At 38.7% G+C, this 20,001-nt stretch overlaps 1 protein-coding gene across 2 annotated transcripts in view; it reads left to right on the top strand.

The window, feature by feature from the left end:
- Positions 1-819: 819 nt before the first annotated feature.
- Positions 820-20,001, top strand: part of LOC131151739 (endonuclease III homolog 1, chloroplastic-like) — a 34,211-nt gene continuing 15,029 nt past the window's right edge. Inside the window, exons 1-3 of one of the 2 annotated variants that reach the window (XM_058103136.1) lie at positions 820-1,073; positions 1,163-1,284; positions 4,077-4,140. In XM_058103136.1, coding sequence (XP_057959119.1) covers positions 938-1,073; positions 1,163-1,284; positions 4,077-4,140 — 322 coding nt within the window. In that variant the 5' untranslated portion in view covers positions 820-937. The remainder of the gene's footprint in view (positions 1,074-1,162; positions 1,285-4,076; positions 4,141-20,001) is intronic. The other variant, XM_058103137.1, reaches the window with a different exon arrangement.

The raw sequence follows: 20,001 nt of genomic DNA, 5'->3' as shown, positions 1-20,001 counted from the left end.
TGGGAATGCCTTGATGATAAAGAAATTAACTGGATTTATGCGGAAGATATGAAACCATTCATGGATAAGGTTGAAGTGTACCCAATGGCAAAGTCTACTAGGACGTCGACTGAATAAGTGGGGGAGAATGTCACAAGTTAAGCTTGTTTAGGGCATTATGCTTGGCTGTGACCGATTGTCTCGTGCGCTTAGAATGAGTTTCCATCATGTAAATACTAGTGTAGGGTTATTTTTTACTAGTAGTGTCTTTCTATGACTCCTCAATCACTTTGATGTTTCCTAGTGTTAGAGTGGGAATAGCCTAAAAAACTCTTTAAGGGAGGGTGAATGTTCATCTATCATTGTAAAACTCACTAACTATTGTCAACGTATTTAGCCTACTTGCCTCTCTCGCTAAACACACATTGTCAACGGAGGTGTTGTTAATGAATTACGTAGATTCAATGTCTACTGCTTACTTGCCATGATTTTTATGAATGCTTACTGTTTCCGTTGCCATTTGATTGAATGCTAATGAAAGTGTTTCGTGGATGAATGTTAGTAAACGATAAATTAACTAGTTAAACAAGAGTGTTTTAACTAACACAGCACGACCTTTTTACAACGGTATGAAAACAGTTGAACCATGACAGCAGACACTGCATGCGTGTTCCATCACTCTCTATTCTTTTAATTTTAGAAAGATAAAAAGGAAACTGACAAGAATTAGAGGAATGTTTTGGATAGTTGTAAATTTACGGGCAGTTTTTGAACATGAATAGTATAAAACGAGTTGAAAGGTTATTTTAATTTAATGAGGTGAGTAGTCATCGAGAAATTATATGGAGTATTTTGAGAATATAAAAAGAAAAAGAGAATAACTTCGTGTTGTCTTGGAAAAATAAACAATAATTTTTTATTATCTCATCGTTCTTCTCTTCCTCCAATCCAAACACCCATGTTGTCTTCCGTCCTGAGAATTTCTGTGCTTCCGCTTGGTTTAGGTCGAATACATTTCATGATGTCGACGCCCAGATTTTCTTCCAGAATCATTCAATCCAAACGCAAGGTTTCCCACACAAAGTCAGAGGGTGGTGAGGAGAAAACCTGTATTTCCTCTTGAAATAATACTAATGTTGCTCCCTTGCCAACCCCATTTCTCAAATTTCCCCATCTTTTTCAGGTTCCGAATCTTCCAATGGCATTTCTGCGCCAGAGGTTAAGGTTTTTGTGAGGAAAAAGAGAGTGAAGAAGACACTAGAAATCTTAGAGAAGGAGCCTGACACAGAAGCTCGCGACCAGAAAGTACGGTTTTTCATTCTCTCTTCCCTGTCTGTCCCCCCTCTCTGTTATTCTCTCTGTCTCTGTCTCTGTCTCTCTTTATTTCCAGAGACTTGTTTTATTTATTTTTTATCTTTTAGCTCAATATTCATGTCATATTGGGTTTGTTTTAGTTTTTTCTGTTTGATATGTGCGCTATAAACAGTGGGTGCTTATGCTACTCGATCTATATTTGTCATTTGATATGTCTTGAAGCTTCTTTTAGAAAGTTACTAATTCCAGATAAGTTCATTTTCTTGAACTTAATTACTCTGTGAACTTGTTAGCTGTCCATAACTTATGCATGTTAGCACAAGTTATTGTATTTCTATTTTCCATTTTCCTTAATAGCTTTGCAGTTGCCACAAATGACATTGGTGTGGTTAGCCGAGCTGAGTAGCAAGCATTTATGATCCATAGCTTATATTAAACAGTCTGGTTCGCTCCTCACACGAATGTCAGGTGCGGTGGTGGATCTTGAACGGGTTTGGCTTGCTTATTTTGGGTGTGAGGTTGTATAGTCAGTTTGTTTCAGTTTTTGGCTTTTGTGGGTTTTCTCAGCGAACACTCACAAGTTCAAGCTTGCAAGCATGAGCATCACATTAGTCCCATGAACCAGAGTGGTAACAAGAAGCTCGATATTATACACAACCACAAATTCATGTAGGCAAGAGTCATAAAAAGTACAAACAATAAACAAGCACCACGGAAGTTCAAGGGTCTACTTATAATATTCAACTGAGGCAACAATACAAGCATTCACTTGAGAAGTTCACATTTACAATACAAATCTCAGGAAGATTACATATAGGGTGACAAATACCTGGAGGCTAACATATACTCATTATCTTCCCTCTCTTATCCCTTGACTTTGTTACCCTGTGACGGAAGGCACCAACACTATCAAACCTGGATAGCAGCAATTGGGTGGTGGCGGTTTGTGACACTGTGGCACAGTAAGGGAATCATAATTTTTTTGGTTGATGATACTTTTTCTCTTAATTAGAACATCTCACGTTTCCCCCCCTTAGGTATGATTAAAATTGAAAGTGGGACATTGTGTGGGGAAAGCTATCTTACTAGAATCTGAGCGGATGGCCAACCACGAGAGAGGGAGAGAGGAGTTTTTGGGTGGCTGGGAGGTTTGGAGGCTGCTGCATGAAGAACAAAATACAATGGTTTCAAATTAAAGGGAAAAAAAAAATGCAAAATTGGACCTATTAGGAGTCCAATGCTACACCACCGTGTGTAAGTTTTTTAAACCAATCACCACACTGAAAAAATCACAGCCTTTTTTTTGTCCTTGTTGATGATGTGTGTGTGCATGTTTCTAATTTGAAAATTTCAAATTTTTGTGTGAGTGCCTGTTTGGATTAATGCTCTTTTTTTTTTGCTTACTTTAGGTTTATTTATTTGTGATATTTCTATGGGACTGAGGGAGAGATGAGATTATTAAAATGAATATAAAGCAGTTTGTAGAGCTAGATTTTTTTTTTTGAAGGTTTGCAGTTCAGAAATACTGCAAGGAAACATGGTTGGCATGGAGTGGGGTATGTTTTTTTGGGTTCAATTTTTTTGTCCATGCATTTGGCCGCATTGTAATTGATGATGCGCAAAAATGTGTATTTGATGGTGCATGAAGATGTTTGGGAAAAGATAATTTTGTTTTTGCAGTGTGTGATTGGAGAGAAAAATGCTGAAATTCTTGAACTTCCTTTTTTTCTCCTTCAGTGCCCAATGAATTTAATTTTTTCTTTTCTGTTGCAGATTATTTGCTTTTTTCTTGATCTGTTATTATGGATTATTTTTATTTGAAATGCAATATTGATATTTTGTGAAATTAAGGCGCCATATCTTTTCTTTTCCCCCTTTTTCTTCCGTTAGCTCTCAGTTTTGGGTGGAGCTATGTGGGTCAGATTGCTTTGCATTGTTCTCTATATGTATATGCTGCACACACAATGTCTGTCAAAATGCTTACGTAGCTAATTCGCGTGTGTTCATATCTTTTAGGTAGTCTAGCATTCAATTTTAAATTCACACGAATATTAATCTTGTTTGTCTATAAGTTTTAGCTTTCAGGCTTTTTATCCATCATTTCAATTTTTTTTTTTTTTTTACAGTGTATATTGGAGATTTAACTGATTTGAATTGAGGTGCAATTTTAACGATTAACTTAAATAAATTCATACTTGAAAATGTTGATATGTGCAACATCCCAATGAAATGTGTGCAATTTATTCTTAAGATTTGTATTTAAACTTGTTCCACTGCATAGTGTAGACATTTTTGCTGGTGCTGTATTAGTTTTGTGTTTACGTTTGACATAGAATTTTGATATTGGAAGCTTCAAATGCTTTGTTTTGCTGATATTTGCATTATTGTTTTCTTTTTATTTTTATTTTTTAATATTTTAAGTCTGTTCAAAATATTTATTAACATTTCGTTCATATTTGTTTGAATTCTCAATTTGGCTTTTCTTGGTCAATGTAAGAATTGATATCGCTGCTCTTCCTACACAGGACTATTAATAAAAAATGAACTGAGCAAAAATCAGACTGACACCGACATGCTTCAATGCTTTTTAAATGCAGCTGTTTGAAGCTATTTCTTGTTGCATGATTTTGAACATCATTGAACATCTGTAACCTTTCTCACATTGATTCTGTTTCTGAATTAGCTTCCAAACTGAATGTTTGAAACTAGTTCAGTGTTAACTTGTTAACATATTGTGTTGTAACAATAAGTTATTTAATTTGTGGTCAATTTATTGTGCGCAGCTTTGTTCCCTACCTGATATTGAAGAGTTTGCGTATGGAATTGTCAATGGATCTTCCCAGTCAAGTAACTCCTTGTCTTTGGTAGTGTCTCATTTGCATACGTTCACATTTTTGGACATTCATCCTTGAAAAAAAAAATTTGTTCCAATGAGCTGCCATGCATAAAGCTGAGGGGATGATTTGGCGGTACAACTACCTAAAATGGTTGGCTTGATTTTTGTTTTTAATTTTTTTTTTTCAGGTTTGAACCAATTTTTTGGGGGATATTTCTTATGTTCCCTCCTTGTAAATTCTTTCCCTATTAATGAAATTTATTTTTCCATTAAAAAAAAAGACAATTTATGCTATCACTATGCCAGCTGCAGCAGGTGAAACTGAAATGGCAATCTCATTGCTTGGATGAAACTTTTTTTTAATGTAGCTGCAGATGGTAATTCATATGGGTTTGATATTTATGAATATAATTAGGCATGTGTTTTACTTAGCTGCTGTTTAGATGGTTCCTATAGAGCAAGCTGGCATTAAAATATGTAGTTAATTACAATTGCATAGCCAACCTAATTTGCTGTGATGAAGCTAGTTGAATCAATCAAATTAAGCCTTTATATTTGTTAATTGAGGAATTATTATTGTGTATCTTTTCAAATATTATCATGCAGTTGAATTGCAATTTTGCAGCCTTGAAGTTTCATTTGCTTCTATTGAATAATTAGGTAAAATGGAAGACCTCGCCTCAATGACAGGTCTCTCCCTATATTTACACTATATGTAAAGTAAAAACCGATGACCATAATACCCTTACCAACTCACACTTACTAACATAACTCTAGCACATGCTAATAATGCTAAATGACCAAAATAACCATTAATACTCAAGTTGGAGCATATATATCATGTGCTCCTGGCTTGTTACAAATGAATTTAACTCAAGCACCTCCCAAGGCTTGTAAATAAATTAGCAAGTTGCAAATCAGACTTTACATGAGTAGTTGTAATGAGCTTCTGCACAAGTTTCTCTTGAACAAAGTGGAATTTAACTTCAATGTGCTTTGTTTGTTCATGGAAGATTGAGTTGAAGGCAATATGAATAGTAGTTCGATTATCACACATAACTCCAAAGGCTGAGAATGTTGAAAACCCAATTCTTTCAACATTTTATTCTACCAAACAAGTTGACATGTAGTGTGAGCCATGATTCATATTCTGATGCAACACTTGCCTTGGCCATCATAGCTTGTTTCTTAGTCTTTCAAGAAACCAAGTTACCACCGACAAAAATACGATACCTAGTTGTGGATCTTCTGTTGGAATGTGACTTGTTCCAATCTGAATTTGTATATGTAGGAATATGAGTGTGGGGTCTTAATATAAGATACGTCTCCTGGGCGTACCCATGAGATCTCAAGATGCGAATTACTAAATCCAATGACTTGTTATAGGAGACTTGAGAAAATGACTCACACACTTGTTGCGAAAAATATGTTTGGTTGAGTGACTGTGAGATAATTCAACTTTCCAACATGCCTTCAGAATTGTCGTAGGTTAGGCAATAAATCGCCCATATCTGACACTTATTATTGGGATCCACGGGTGTATCAACAGTTTTGGGTCCAACAACCCAGTCTTATCTAAAAGATCAAGAACATACTTTGTTTGTAACAAGACGGTTCCCATATGAGATCTCTGCACTTCTATACCCAAGAAGTACATCAATGGTCCCAAGTCCTTGGAACGAAATTTAGTGTGTAGGAAAAGCTTTAGATATTGGATGCCTTGATCATTATCTCTAGTAATCACAGTATCATCCATATACACAATAAGAAAAATCCTGTCTGATGGAGTATGACAATAAAATACGAAGTGATATACTGCATATTGTCGGAGGCTAAATTCAAGTACTACAACATTGAATCAACCAAACCATGATCTGGGAAACTCTTTTAAATCATATAATGACTTCTTGAGTCAACACATTGAGCATGACTCTCCATGAGCAACAAACCTAGGAGGTTGCTCCGTATAGACCTCCTCCTAAGGATCACTATGTAGGAAAGCATTTTTTACGTCTAATTGATGTAGAGACTAATGACAAGTAGTGGCTAAGGAGATGAGCATATGTAGGGGTGGCAAAACAGGTTCACAAGCCAGGTCTGAGTGGGTCGTAAACGGGTTCGGGTAGGCCCGTTTATAAACGGGTCACAACCATGTAAACCCGCGGGTCATGAGTTACCCATTTAAAAAATATAATTTATTTATTTTAATTTTTTTAAAAAATTTCATATAAAATGATTTTTTTTAAAACACTTCATTTTATTTATAAATTATTAATATCTAAATAAAAAAAACATAAAATGTAAATGGGTACGAGTAGATCTGCATTTGTGTCTCTGGCACTGGGAGTTTGGGACCCGAAGGCCGAAATGAACATCGAACAGCTACAACAAATCGTGAGGGAGCTTTGATCCGTGAGGGAACGAGTCGAATGCCCACCTAAAATGTAAACGGGTATGAGTAGATTTGCATTTGCATCTCTAAGAATGGGAGTCTGGGACCCGAAGGCTGAAACAAATGCCGAACAAATACAACAGATCATCAGGGAGCTTGATCTGTGAGGGAAGGAGTTGAATGACCACTGTCCGAGCGTGAGAGGGTGAGGGAGATGGCGTTTGTGCTGGGCAGATTGGGCAAGGGCGCACATGCACGACAGTGGAGTGGAATTGGGGCCTGTGGAGGAGTGGAAATGTGGATAGGATAGCAGGAGGTAGCCGCAGCCTGTAGGAATTAGGGTTTTATGGCATTCCCAATAGGGTTAGTGGGTTAATGGGTTTATATATAGGAATAGGAGCCAAATAAACGGGTGACCTGATACGAACCTGAATTGACCCGTTTGTAAACGGGTCGGTTTTGGGTTGACCCATTTATACATGGGTTGGCTTGTATAAACTAAACCCAAACCCATTTAAACGGGTGGGTCACGGGTCACCCATTGAGTTTTGACCCGTTTTGCCACCCCTAAGCATATGTATTTAAGGTAAGTTTAGCGACCAAATAGAATGTGTCTGAATCCAAACCGTACACTTGAGTGTTATGGGCCAAACACTCCACACCTTGTGAAGTGTCGTGCGACACTAGTTTAAGCACTCTTGCTTGACTAGTTGGCCAAAGTATACCGCAATTAACCACAAGAACACGTTCTCAACATGCAAAGTTAGCAGAAGCAAATAAGCAGTAATGTAAGCAAATGATAATCACATGGTAGACATTGAAGCAATGTAATTCATTAACAACACCTCTGTAGGCAACATGTGTTTAGAGAGGGAGGCAAGTAGGCTAAACATGTTTACAAATGCTAATGAGTTCTACAATGACTGATGAACACTTATCCTCCCATAAAAAGCTTTATGTGCTATTCTAGTTTTGGCATTAGGAAACATAAAACTAACCAAGGAGTCGTACTCCCATTTAACACAAAGGCATTGACACACTCAATGAACAAAGCCTATACTACTATTTGCATGATGGTAATCCATCCCATGCACATAAAACAATTGGTCAAAGGCAAGCATAATGCCTTGATCAAGCTTGGCTCGTTACATGTATATCCCTTAGTAACAAGGCGGACATTCAAATGAGCCACAAAACCATTAGGTTTGACTTTCACATTGTACACCTAATGACAACCAACAACAAACTTATTAGGAGGAAGTGATATCAAATCTCAAGTATCATTATCATGGAGCAAATGCATCTTTTCAACTATCGTAATCCTGCACCCAGAGTGGGATATGACTCTAGGAATAGATTTAGGAAGAGCAATAAATGATAGAGTACTAACAAAATAGTAATACGAAGGTGACAAGTAAACAAACAAAATTAAAACTTGGATGTTGGGTACAATTGGGTGTACCTTTCAAGAACAGATATAGGAGCACCAACATCATTGGAAATAGGATCTCTGGTGAGGGAAGTAGAGGCACATAAGTAGAAGTTGGAGGAGGCTCTCCTCCTTTGAGTCGCCGTGTGTGTACTTGCAATTGGGATGATCCAAGCTGAGAAGGCTTAAACTGGATGAGGATATAGGAGGATTGGGCACAAATAATAAGTTAGGATCTGAGTAAGGCAAAGGAAGGGACTCATCAAGGCTAACAAAACTCAAGAATACTATGGTGTAGACTAAAAAAAGGTGACATTAGTAGAGACAAAGAATCAATGTAAAGTAGGGCTATAACATCGATATCCCTTTTGAGTATAGGAAGAGCCCCAAAAAATACATTTAATAGCACAAGGATCGCCCAAAAAAATTTAATAGCACAAGGATCCAACTTATCCATTCTTGGAGTTAACTGATGGACAAAGCACACATAGCTGAATGTACAAGGAGGAAGGGAGAACAAAGGAGCCTTAGGGAAGGTAACTGGATATGGAATTTTACTTACAAGGACAGAGAATGGCATTTTATTGACGAGAGAACAAGCAGTCAGCATGACATTACTCCAAAAAACTGTGGAGACATTCATTTGATACTATAGTTTACGAGTGACTTTAAGAAAATGTATTTTTTTTCCGCTTTACAAGTCCATTTTATTGTGGGGTGTGGGATTAAGATGACTGATGGATCATACTAGAATTAGTCATATAGGCAGTGAATTAGGTACTAAAGTACTCTTTAGCATTATCAGTACAGAGTATCTTGACTGGCATATCAAATTAAGTCTTTATTTCAAAACAAAAGGAGCAAAAGGCGCAAAAGATATTAAACAACTCAAAATAATTTTTCATTAAATACAACCAAGTCACCCTGGTTGTCATTGACAAATGTAACGAAGTATTAGAACCCCAGTTTCGACTTGACATGACAAGGACCCCAAACATCGGAATGGACTAGCATGAAAGGACTAACTGCTCATTTATTGACTCTGGAAGCAAAGGGAATACAATGATGTTTTCCTAATTAACAAGGCTCATACTCAAGATTAGACACATAACTCAAGGTAGGAACTCGCTGTTTCAACTTGTCCAAGGGCAGATGACCAAGGTGACAATGGGTTTGAAGTGGTGTAGCAGCGGCTGTGCAGGCAAGGGGAGAAGAAAGCAACTTGAAGTAGTAACGTGCACCAGCCTCATGTCCTGTGTCAATTGTCTTCCTCGTATTCAAATCCTGAATAGCCACGGAGTCTGAAAATAAAGTTACAAAACAATTTACTGACTTTGTAAGCTTTCTAAGTAGGATTTAGGAATGTACAAAACACAAGAAAAAGATAGGGAGAGTGTAGGATTTATCATTGGTATTCCTTAACTGTTGTAGTGGACCCTTTAGGAAGGGTAACTTGAGAAAGATTTTCAGGATATTGGAGGGTAGGAAAGAACTTGGTTACACTTGTCATATGATCAGTGATGACGGAGTTGATAACCCAAGGACTAGGGGTTGAGATACTAGATGACATGCATACTGTAGGATTACCCTTCTGAGCAAAAGATGGAAGGATGCCTGATACCATAAGAACCTTGAGTACTCTTCCTTTGAGATGGTTATAATATGCTGTTCACTTGAGCAAGTGCTTGAGGAGGGAAACATACTTTGGGATTTGGTTTTGCCATTCCAACACAGAAACAACGTTGATACAATAGCAGATTAGAAATATACAGTGAATAAAATGTTTTTGGAATTCCAAAAGTGAACTTTTAGACTGACCGAAACAACCACAAACCATTGATTCAACCACAAACAATGGAATGAGTCACCAATAATTGGACAAAGCACTTCCGCAGCCCCCAGAAATTAGCCTATACACATTGCCTCTGCCACAAGGCACCAACTGATCACTTTCATAATATCGAAGAATAACTAACGAATTACCACGAGTGAATGATCGAAAAAGGTTGAATCTTTGGACAAAACCATGACCAACAACTTGATATTATGGTCTATGGAACGATTTAAAGCATTTTGGAAGAAATTAGAGGCAAAAGTGGGCAAAAAAATGCTTTCATGCACTGGTGCATAGGGATGGACCTGCCGGTGATTGACCTATGTGGGGGAGCTATTGGGTGGTCCTATAGCGACAAAATTACACCCTCCTACAGATTTGTGGGTTCTGTTGATCGTTTTGGTGTTGGTTTTGTGAAATATGGAAGAGTTATTGAGATTTTGAAGAAAGCAGCGGTGTCCTGAAAGTTTTCTGGCAACTGCTGTGTTTTTTGATGACTTTTGGACATGTTTCTAACCTCTAAAGATACGGATGATCCTCCTATGATGGCAGATTTGCATAGGAAGATCAGGTTAAGGGTTTGGTTTGGCAGCAGGTTTAGGTTGGATCTTGTTTTGATACTATGTTGAATAATTGGGTAATGGAAGATTTCACCTCAATGATAGGTCTCTTCCTCTGTTTACTATACATGTCAGGTATATGCTAATGATCATAACACCCTTACTAACTCACACTTGCTAACATGACTCTAGCACATACTAATAATGCTAAATGACCAAAATAATATTTAACAGCTTCCTTAGGTTATTAGCTAAGTCAAAGTGTCAAGGGCCTTTTAAGAAAGTGGAACATAAAGTATCTAAAATTTTCTTTCATGCTGGTCAATGAATCATTAGAGAGGTCAACTTATATACATGGAATGTGACTAGTTGCACTTTGTAAGTTTTATAATAAAAAAAGCTAATAAATTGATCTGGGAACTAGTTACGTTAGCTTCCGTGGTGAACTATGAGAAAAGGGGTAATTTTTGGGGGTTGGTAATGTCTCCAAATGAAGATTTTGTCTTGGAATGTTAGAGGCTTGGGGGGATTAAACGAAAGAAGAATGGTCAAGGATTTGATGAATAAAATCAACCGTGATATTTTGTTTCTTCAAGAGACAAAATTAGGAGAGATTGATTCTCTTGTCTTAGGATTATTTTGGAGGAGTGGGTTTCCTCATCCTTAGGAGCTTGGGAGGCCAATTAGTGGTCTGGGACACTAGGTTAACTATGCACAAAGATAGCATTTCTGGTTCTTTTTACTTGTCTTACTTGAGATTAAAGGTGTAGGGGCTTGGTGGTTTACCTCTGTTTATGGTCCTACTCAACATTCCCACTGGGAAGATTTTGTCATAGAGCTGGCTAGTCTGTACGAGCTTTGCAATCTGTGTTAGGTGGTGGGGGTGACTTTAATGTTATTAGAACCTCTAGGGAGTAGAAGTTTAGGGGCTCTAGGGTGACTTGTAGCATGAGACTCTTTGACTCTTTTAGTGAGGAGTGGTCTTACGCGTATTCCTTTAAACAATGGCCGTTTCACTTGGGTGGCTTCTAGGGTAGACAGGCCTCGACTCACAATTCCTGTATTTTGATGCATGGGAGGACCTTTTCTCTAGTATTGTTCAAGAGAATTTGGTTAGGCCACTTCTAACCACTACCCGATTCTTTTGGAGCTGAATCCTATATAACGGGGTCCAACTCCTTTTAGATTTGAGAACATGTGGCTTTTGCACCCTTATTTTCGCAATTCTATTAGAGCTTGGTGGAGAGAGTGTCACATTTAGGTATGGGCAGGCTTTAAGTTGATTAGGAAGTTGAAATTTATGAAGGAAAATTTGGAAGTTTGGAACAAAGAAGTGTTTGGGGATATTAGGAGAAAGAAAAGTGAAATTTTGATGGAGATTAGAGGTTTGGATAGATTGGACGAATGTGGTTTGTTAGGGGAGGAGGATAGAGCTGGAAGGGTTCGTCTCAATAACAATCTGGAGGTGCTACTTATGAGGGAGAAAAGGAGTTGGCGTCAAAAGTCTAGAATTAATTGGATTCGAGAAGGGGATTGTAATTCTAGGCTTTTCCATTGGCTGGCTAATAGGAGGAGAAGGAAGAGTTTCATTAAGGAGGTGGAGTTTGATTTGAGGGAAGTGGTGAGAGATCATAATCATGTAAGGGAGGAGGTTACAAATTTATGGAAAGGATTGTATCTAGGTGAGTGCAAGAATAGATCGATGGTGGAGGGGTTGGATTGGAACCTATTGGGGAAGAGGTGGCCAAGTGGTTGGAGAGCCCATCTGATTTGGGGGAAATAAGGAGGGCTATATTTGATATGGGTAGGGACAAAGCACTAGGCCCAAACGATTTCACTATGGCTTTTTTTCAAGATTTTGGGTAATGGTCAAAGAGGACATCTTTGAATTTTCAAGACTCTCTGTTCAGGAATATTTCTATGGTTTTCAGAATCTTTGGGCTGAGTTTTCCGAGATTGTGTATGCCAATGTGTCAGCCGAGTCTCTCTCTGTTGTTCAAGCAGTCCATGAAGCTAGAAAAAGAGGCCAGTTAAACTAAGGCCAGAATTCGAGTCTATTTGCTCCAACCTGATGCACAAGGATCCTTCACCATCTCTTGACATGTGTTTTGGGGCACTTCTTTGACAAGGGGCACTTCTTCGAGAGGAACATTGTCTTCTCACTCAATCTTCGCTTCTGCAAGAGAATGCTGTTGCATACGCTGCTCAAGGCAAGGGGAGGGGTCGAGACATGCGTACAGTTCAGTGCTACAGTTGCAAAGATTATGGGCAAATGCTGCCCATTGTGCTAAATAGTTCTGCAGCTATTGTAAAAAGAAGGGGCACATAATCAAAGTATGCCGAACACGTCCTCAAAACCGACCCGTGAATGCTTATCATGCTACTGCTACTGGCCACACTTCAGATGGGGTAACTTGCCCTCAAAATCTCGTTCCAGTGTCACCTTCCACTGCTCCTACACCTGCCCTTACACCAGAAATGGTGCAGCAAATAATTGTATTGGCATTTTCCGCTTTAGGGCTGCAAGGTAAGGGTACTATACCCTCTCAATCTTGGCTTGTTGATTCTGCTGCATCCAATCACATGACCAGTTCTCCTGATATGCTTAGCAAAGTTCGTTAAGTACACTGGTTCTTCTAATATTCAAGTTGCTAATGGCCATCTTTTACTGATTACTGGGGTTGGTGATATTGCACCATCACTTGCTAGTATTTTTGTATCACCCGGCTTTCTACGAGTCTTATCTCGGTTGGACAATTAGTGGATGATAATTATAATGTTCAGTTTTCTCGTGATGGTTTTCATGTGCAGGAGCCGGTGTCAAGGAGGACAATAGTGAAGGGGCTTAAAGTTGGGAGACAGTTTCCATTATACTTTTCCATTCCTAGTATCATTTCTTTGGCTTGTACTACTGTTTCCAATAATTGTGAAGTATGGCATAAACGTTTAGGCCATCCAAACAATCTGAATTCTTTCTGGTTTGTTGGGAAAAAAAGATTCTTATTTGCCTCATGCATTGTCTTTTGATTGTTCTGTGTAAAATCGAAAAAAGTAAGATTCTTCCCTTCCCTTCTTCTGCGAGTAGGGCAAAGAATTGCTTTGACCTAGTTCATAGTGATGTATGGGGCATTAAACCTGTCATTTCTCATGCTCATTATAAATATTTTGTGACATTCATAGATGACTATAGTCGGTATAATTTCTGCGCTATAAGTTTGAAGTCTTTGCTGTTTTCAAATCGTTTCTAGAAATGTTCAGAATCAATTTACCACTAGCATTAATACTTTATGATCTGATTCTGGTGGAGAATATGTCTCATGAATTTCTTGAGTTTCTTTGTCACAATGGAATTGTTTCTCACCGCTTGTGTCCTTATACACCTCAATAGAGTGGCGTGGCTGAGCACAAAAAATTTGTTAGATGTTGCTAGGACCTGGTTACTCGCATCTTCTGTTCCTCCTAAATTTTGGGTTGAAGCTTTAGCTACAGCAGTATATTTGATTAATAGGCTGCCTTCGAAAGTGCTAAATTTCGACTCTCCATACTATCGTCTGCATAAACAGCACCCTAGCTTTCTTGACTTACACACTTTTGGCCGTGTCAGTTTTGTGCATCTACCTTTGCATCAACGTCACAAATTCTCTGCGCAATCTGTAAAATGTGTTTTTATGGGATATAACTTATCTCAAAAAGGATTTGTGTGCTATGATGCTTACTCCAATAAATTTCATATATCTTGTAATGTCGTTTTCTTTGAGCATCAATGTTTCTTTCCTAGTTTTCTTACATCATCTCCTGCAGTTTCTATTCTTCCTCACTTTGATGATTTGATATGCTCTCCTGAACGCTTCAAGCACGGTTTTGTGTATGAACGCCGTTGGCCAACTGTACCCCTTCCTGAGTTTGATATGCCACCTGATCCTGATCCTGTTTTGCATCTTCCTCGGTGATCTGGCCGTGCTTCTCATCCACCGGATAGGTATGGTTTCCCTTATACCTCCTTCACGGCTACCTTATCAACTATGTCGATTCCTAATTCCTACTCACAAGCTGATAAACATGAGTGTTGGAGAAAGGCTATGCAAGAAGAGCTTCAAGTTCTTCAATAAACTCTACCCCTTCCTGAGTTTGATATGCCACCTGATCCTGATCCCGTTTTGCATCTTCCTCGGTGATCTGGCCGTGGTTCTCATCCACTGGATAGGTATGGTTTCCCTTATACCTCCTTCACTGCTACCTTATCAACTATGTCGATTCCTAATTCCTATTCACAAGCTGATAAACATGAGTGTTGGAGAAAGGCTATGCAAGAAGAGCTTCAAGTTCTTCAAGAAAATCGGACTTGGTTCATGGTCCCTTGTCCTTCTCATATCAAGCTAATTGTGTGTAAGTTGGTTTTTTTTTTGTGAAACTTCGGCCTGATGGGTCTGTGGACCGTTATAAGGCTTGTTTGGTTGCGCCCTTGGTAACCACTAGGAGTATGGGGTTGACTATGAGGAGACCTTTGCTCTTGTCGCTAAAATGACCACTGTGCGTACTATTATTGCCATTACAGCCTCTCAGGGATGGTCCCTTTGCCATATGGATGCGAAGAACGCATTTCTTCACGGTGATTTACAAGAAGATGTTTACATGACACCTCCTCCTAGCCTCTGCTCCTCGTCGACGTTGAATGTGTGTAAGCTGAAGCGCTCTCTATATGGTTTGAAACAGGCTCCCCGGGCCTGGTTTGATAAGTTCCGGGCTACCTTACTTCGGTTTTCTTTCATCCAAAGCTAGTATGATTCCTTGTTGTTTCTTCGTACGATTTCTGTTGGTATCATTCTTCTTTTGGTTTATGTTGACGACATTGTCATCATTGGGACTGATTCTGCTCTCATTGATAAGCTCAAGCAGCATCTTCATGATTCCTTCCACATGGAGGATCTTGGTCCTCTCTGGTATTTCCTTGATTTGGAAGTTTAGTCCGATTCACCTGGGTTTTCCTGCATCAGCATAAATACATGGAGGACTTGATTTCCTTGTCTAGTTTGCAGGACTCCTCTTTAGTGGATACCCCTTTGGAAGTGAATGTTAAGTATCGACGTGAGGAGGGGGATCTCCTTCCTGATCCCACGGTGTTTTGACAGTTAGTTGGTAGTTTCAATTATCTCACTATTACACGGCCTGATATCTCCTTTGCTGTCCAGCAATTCAGTCAATTTATGTAGTCTCCTCGTCACCTTCAACTTGCAGCGGTCCGCCAAATTATTTGATATCTTCTGGATTCCTCTCACCATGGCTCGTTCTTCTCTACTAATACTCCTCTTCGCCTTGTGGCTTTTAGTGATGCTGACTGAGCCGAATGTCCTAATACTCATCGGCCTATCTTTGGGTGGTGTATGTTTCTTGGCGATTCCCTTATCTCTTAGAAGAGTAAGAAAGAGGATCGTGTTTCCAAATCTTTGACCGAGTTAGAGTACCGTGCCATGTCAGCAGCCTGCTCGGAGATTGTGTGGCTCCATGGCTTACTTGCTGAAATAGGTTTTTCCTCAGTCTACTCCCACTCCTCTTCATGCTGATAGTACGAGTGCTATTCAAATCGCTACAAATCCCATCTATCATGAGCGTACCAAACATATCGAGGTGGATTGCCATTCTATTCGGTAAGTTGTCGATGCTCGGCTTATCTCTCTTCCACATGTCTTAAGCAACCTTCATATAGCGGATGTCTTCACCAAAGCTATGACACGACTACGTCATCAGTTTCTTGTTGGCAAATTGATGCTTCTTGATTGACCAACATCAATTTGAGGGGGGATGTTAGTAGGATAGACAACAAACTTACCATAAATTGTTCTACATTTATTTAGGAAACAAATCTTTCAAACCTACCATAAATTGTTGTATAGTTATTTAGGAAACAAATCTGTAAATATCTTTCCTGAATTAGGGGTCAATGCTTAATGTTAGGAGATGCTGTAATTAGGATGCTTAATGTTAGGAGATGCTGTCATTAGGAGATATTGTAATTAAGGGATATATACCATTGTTGTAATTAGGAGATACTATAATAAGGGATATATTGTAATTATGGAAAATGACTTCTATATAAGAAAAGGACCACTCGATTGAGGGTCATCAAGCAAATTTGACAAAAAGATGGGCATTTGTTTCGTTGCTTGCGTAACACATGAAGCACATATTAGGACTCTGAGCTTTGTGGGGCCTTCTCCTCTGAAGCAAATCCTGCGTGTTAATCCTTTCCGGGATCACAGTCCAACCAAAGCTCTAATATTCCCTGGTATCTTAGCCCTCTGAAAAATGTGGTTCCAAGGAACAAGGTTGGGGGAGGGAGGTTTTAAAATGTGAGATTGAAAGGATTTAGAAGCGAATGCACCCAAGGGCTCACCCTCCCCCACTCTTCTCTCCTCATGAATGGTAGGAACATGATGGTCAGTAAATAAAGAAGGCCAGTGAGCTCTTCTGCATCTCTTTCATTGAGATTCCTAAAGAATTGGAAATCCCAAGAAGAAGGAGCCCCCTTATAAGAAATGAAGGAGCTGATGGGAGCATTATGAAGCAAAGTAAGCTTGAATAAATGAGGAAATTTCAACTCCAATGAAGACTCCCCAACCACACATCCTCCCAAAAGCAGACATTTTTGCCATTACCTACTTTGAACCGAATAAGAGGAAATAAAAAGCAAGCTACGTGGGACATGAATTTCTGTGGACACATGTGAGAAGCAATGCCACCTTGTTTTCCAATTTTCTAAATTTATATAAAAAAGTTGGAAAACATATTTTGATTATTTTCCAGATTTCTAACTTCCTTGCATATAAGAGGATGGAGTTCAGATCTTGGACTTGATTTGTGTGGGCTATGCATCAAGTTTCTTCCAAATCCACACAACTCGAAATCCAAGCCCCAAAATCCATGATCCCATATTTTACCTTATAAATTTCTTGAAAAATTGGAAGACAAGTTGTCTTTTTTTTTTTTTTTAATTGTTTTGAAATCTATAAATGAAAGATATTTTGTGCAACTAAACAAACTCTTTATTCTCTACCTTTTAATTAAGAATCTTAGAAAACAAAAAAAATATGAAAAAAAGAAAAGAAAAACAAGTTGAAATTTTTATAGTTCTTTGGAAAACTAAAAAATGGAAATATGAAAATGTTTTCCACAACTAAATGGGCCCTTATATTTCTCAATCCCTTGAAGAATGTCTCACATTTGTTTGTTCAAGTGTGATTGTTACAGATTGAGACCCTTGACAACCCAGCAAGCCTCAGTTAGGTATACTAACTGTTAGAGGTTATTTATGTCTTTTAGTTTTATTATTATTAAGTGTGTTAGTATATTAGTTAGGGAGAGTTAGTAAGGGTATTATTGTCATTAGAATGTATTTAATTTGTATTATAAATTGAAGGAGAGACCTATCTTCAAGTTAGGTCATTCATTTTAATCATAATATTAACATGGTTTCAGAGCATGATCCAACCTAAACCCTATTCCTCTAGGCCATCGCCGGAAAAGCCATTCGGGCAGCTGTCCTTCCTAGATCCACCTCCACCCTTCATTATTTCACAAAACCAACCATATACCCAAAAACAGAACCCTCTGAAGCCTAAGCCCACAAAACCCCATCGCTGGAGGAGCTCCCATGTGCCGCCATGCGCCGGCCAAATGCTGGCGGTGCTTACCCCACGTGCCAGCGCATGTGTGAGTTTCTAGCCACGTTTTTTTTTTTTTTTTTTCCCTATGCCATGTTCTAATTCCTTCTCTAGACAATATTATCAAGCTGTTGGACCTGTTTTTTGCTAAAAAATCCAACCTTTTTTGACCATGCACTCACGGTACTCCGTTAATCTCTGTTTGGGGTTTGTGAAGGCTTCTTTGTGGGTTGTTTGGAGCAGTGGCAGTGTTCGTATGTCCAGTTGTGAGGCTATGGCAGTGCTATATCCATCAGTGAGTTGTTAACCTTGTCCGTGGTTGTGTTGATGCTTCACATAGTACGTGATTTTCCTGATTATTTTTGATTGTTCATCTTTTTTGACATTGGTGTGGCTGCTGATTTGTGAGTGTTGAGATGGAATCTATGAATCCCAAATCTCACTATTGTGTTAGATTTGGGTCATATTTTGGGTGGGTGATTGTGTTTCTTCCTGTTCACGCCTGGAATAGGCTCAAGTGTCAATGGGGGTTAATAAGGCCCTTTGTGCCCAAAATAAGGAAAATTTAAATGAGCCTTCAATTCAAGCAAAAAATTATAGCCAACATAATCAAGGCACTTGGTCCAATTTTAATTTGAGGAAGGAATTTACTTCTCGATTACCTTCTTCGAACCAGGCCTAATTTCCATCTCAAGCTTTACAACATGTTCCTGTTAGCAACCATTCCCAAAAATCACATAATAGTTTTAATTGGAAACCCATGGCTTGAGTCAAATTTCCTTCTTCAAAATTAGTTCTGTATCAATCAGTGGTGGCAGTTGAAGAGAGGTGGGTTACAAAGGGCGAAGAAGCATGTGTGAGCGAGATTCAGGGGAAAATTAATGTTGTGAGGAAAAGTCTATTGGCAAGGTAACCAACCCTGACAAGTATTGGGGCTAAAAGGTTCATGCTCGTTTGAAGGCAGTACAAATGGGCGTTGAAATGAGACAAAAGACTTGAAGAGAAGAATTATTATTCCTGTGGGGTAAAGACAAAAATTTTAAAGAGAGATGCAGGAGGAAATTTATGTATTGTTGAAGATCCAAATATTCAAAAGTGTTCTTAAGTGAGAGGGTTAGCAGTGGAGAAGAGAAGAAAAAACTGGGGATGTCTTGCATAGTGACAGTGAAGTTGTTAGGGAGTTTAATCATGATGGCAGTTGCTGTTTGATGAGGTTTGGCAACAATATGGATATGTTCTGATTCTGATATACTTGGGCCTCGTTTATATGCTGCCATCTCGGATGGAAGGATTGGAGGGGATTTATCTTTTTGAGAATGATGGAGTGGATAAATAGCAACTATGCAAGGATGTTCTGCGAATTGATGGATAAATAGACCTGCGACTTGCGACTGCTGATCCTAGATTATCATATCATTTTTTCCTTTAGATCTTCTTTTCTTATTAGGAAAAAAAAAAAAAAAAAACTGCTGGGGGAGGGGGTGTGTGGGGAAGAGTCTGGATGGATGGAAGGGTACTCTTTTTCTGTAGGTGGTCATATCATCCTCATATAGTCTTGTCTTTCCCTCTTCATTTTTTGTCTATGTTTAGAGTTTCAAAGCTTGGAGCATCGAAAGCCATGGGGTATTTTCTTTGGTCTGGGGTTGGGGAGAATAGAGACCATTTTTTCATTTGGGAGGTGGTTTGCAGGTCTAAGGAGGAGGAGGGGTTTGGCAGTGTAAATATGGGAGTAAGACGTAACTTTGAGAGTCCTTGGAGGTGTGTTTTGCAGCTATATGCTCTCTTTATCCCTTATACCAAATTTGTTGTGGGTAATGGTTTTTGCACCCCTTTTTGTGAGGGTGATTTTGTGCTTTTTTTCTTAAAAATAAAATTAGAACAATAAGAAATTTATTAAGAATGAGAAGAGAAAATACAATCTAAGAGAGGTCATGAGATCCTGAAAGCAAGAAGAAAAAAAATCTAACAAGCTCTAATTAATAAAACCCCTCCTTAAGCC

The sequence above is a fragment of the Malania oleifera genome, chromosome 3, assembly GCF_029873635.1.
Source record: "Malania oleifera isolate guangnan ecotype guangnan chromosome 3, ASM2987363v1, whole genome shotgun sequence".
Lineage (NCBI taxonomy): Eukaryota > Viridiplantae > Streptophyta > Magnoliopsida > Santalales > Ximeniaceae > Malania > Malania oleifera.
The sequence above is the reverse complement of the archived record's forward strand: the minus strand, read 5'-3'. Positions and strand labels throughout refer to the sequence as shown.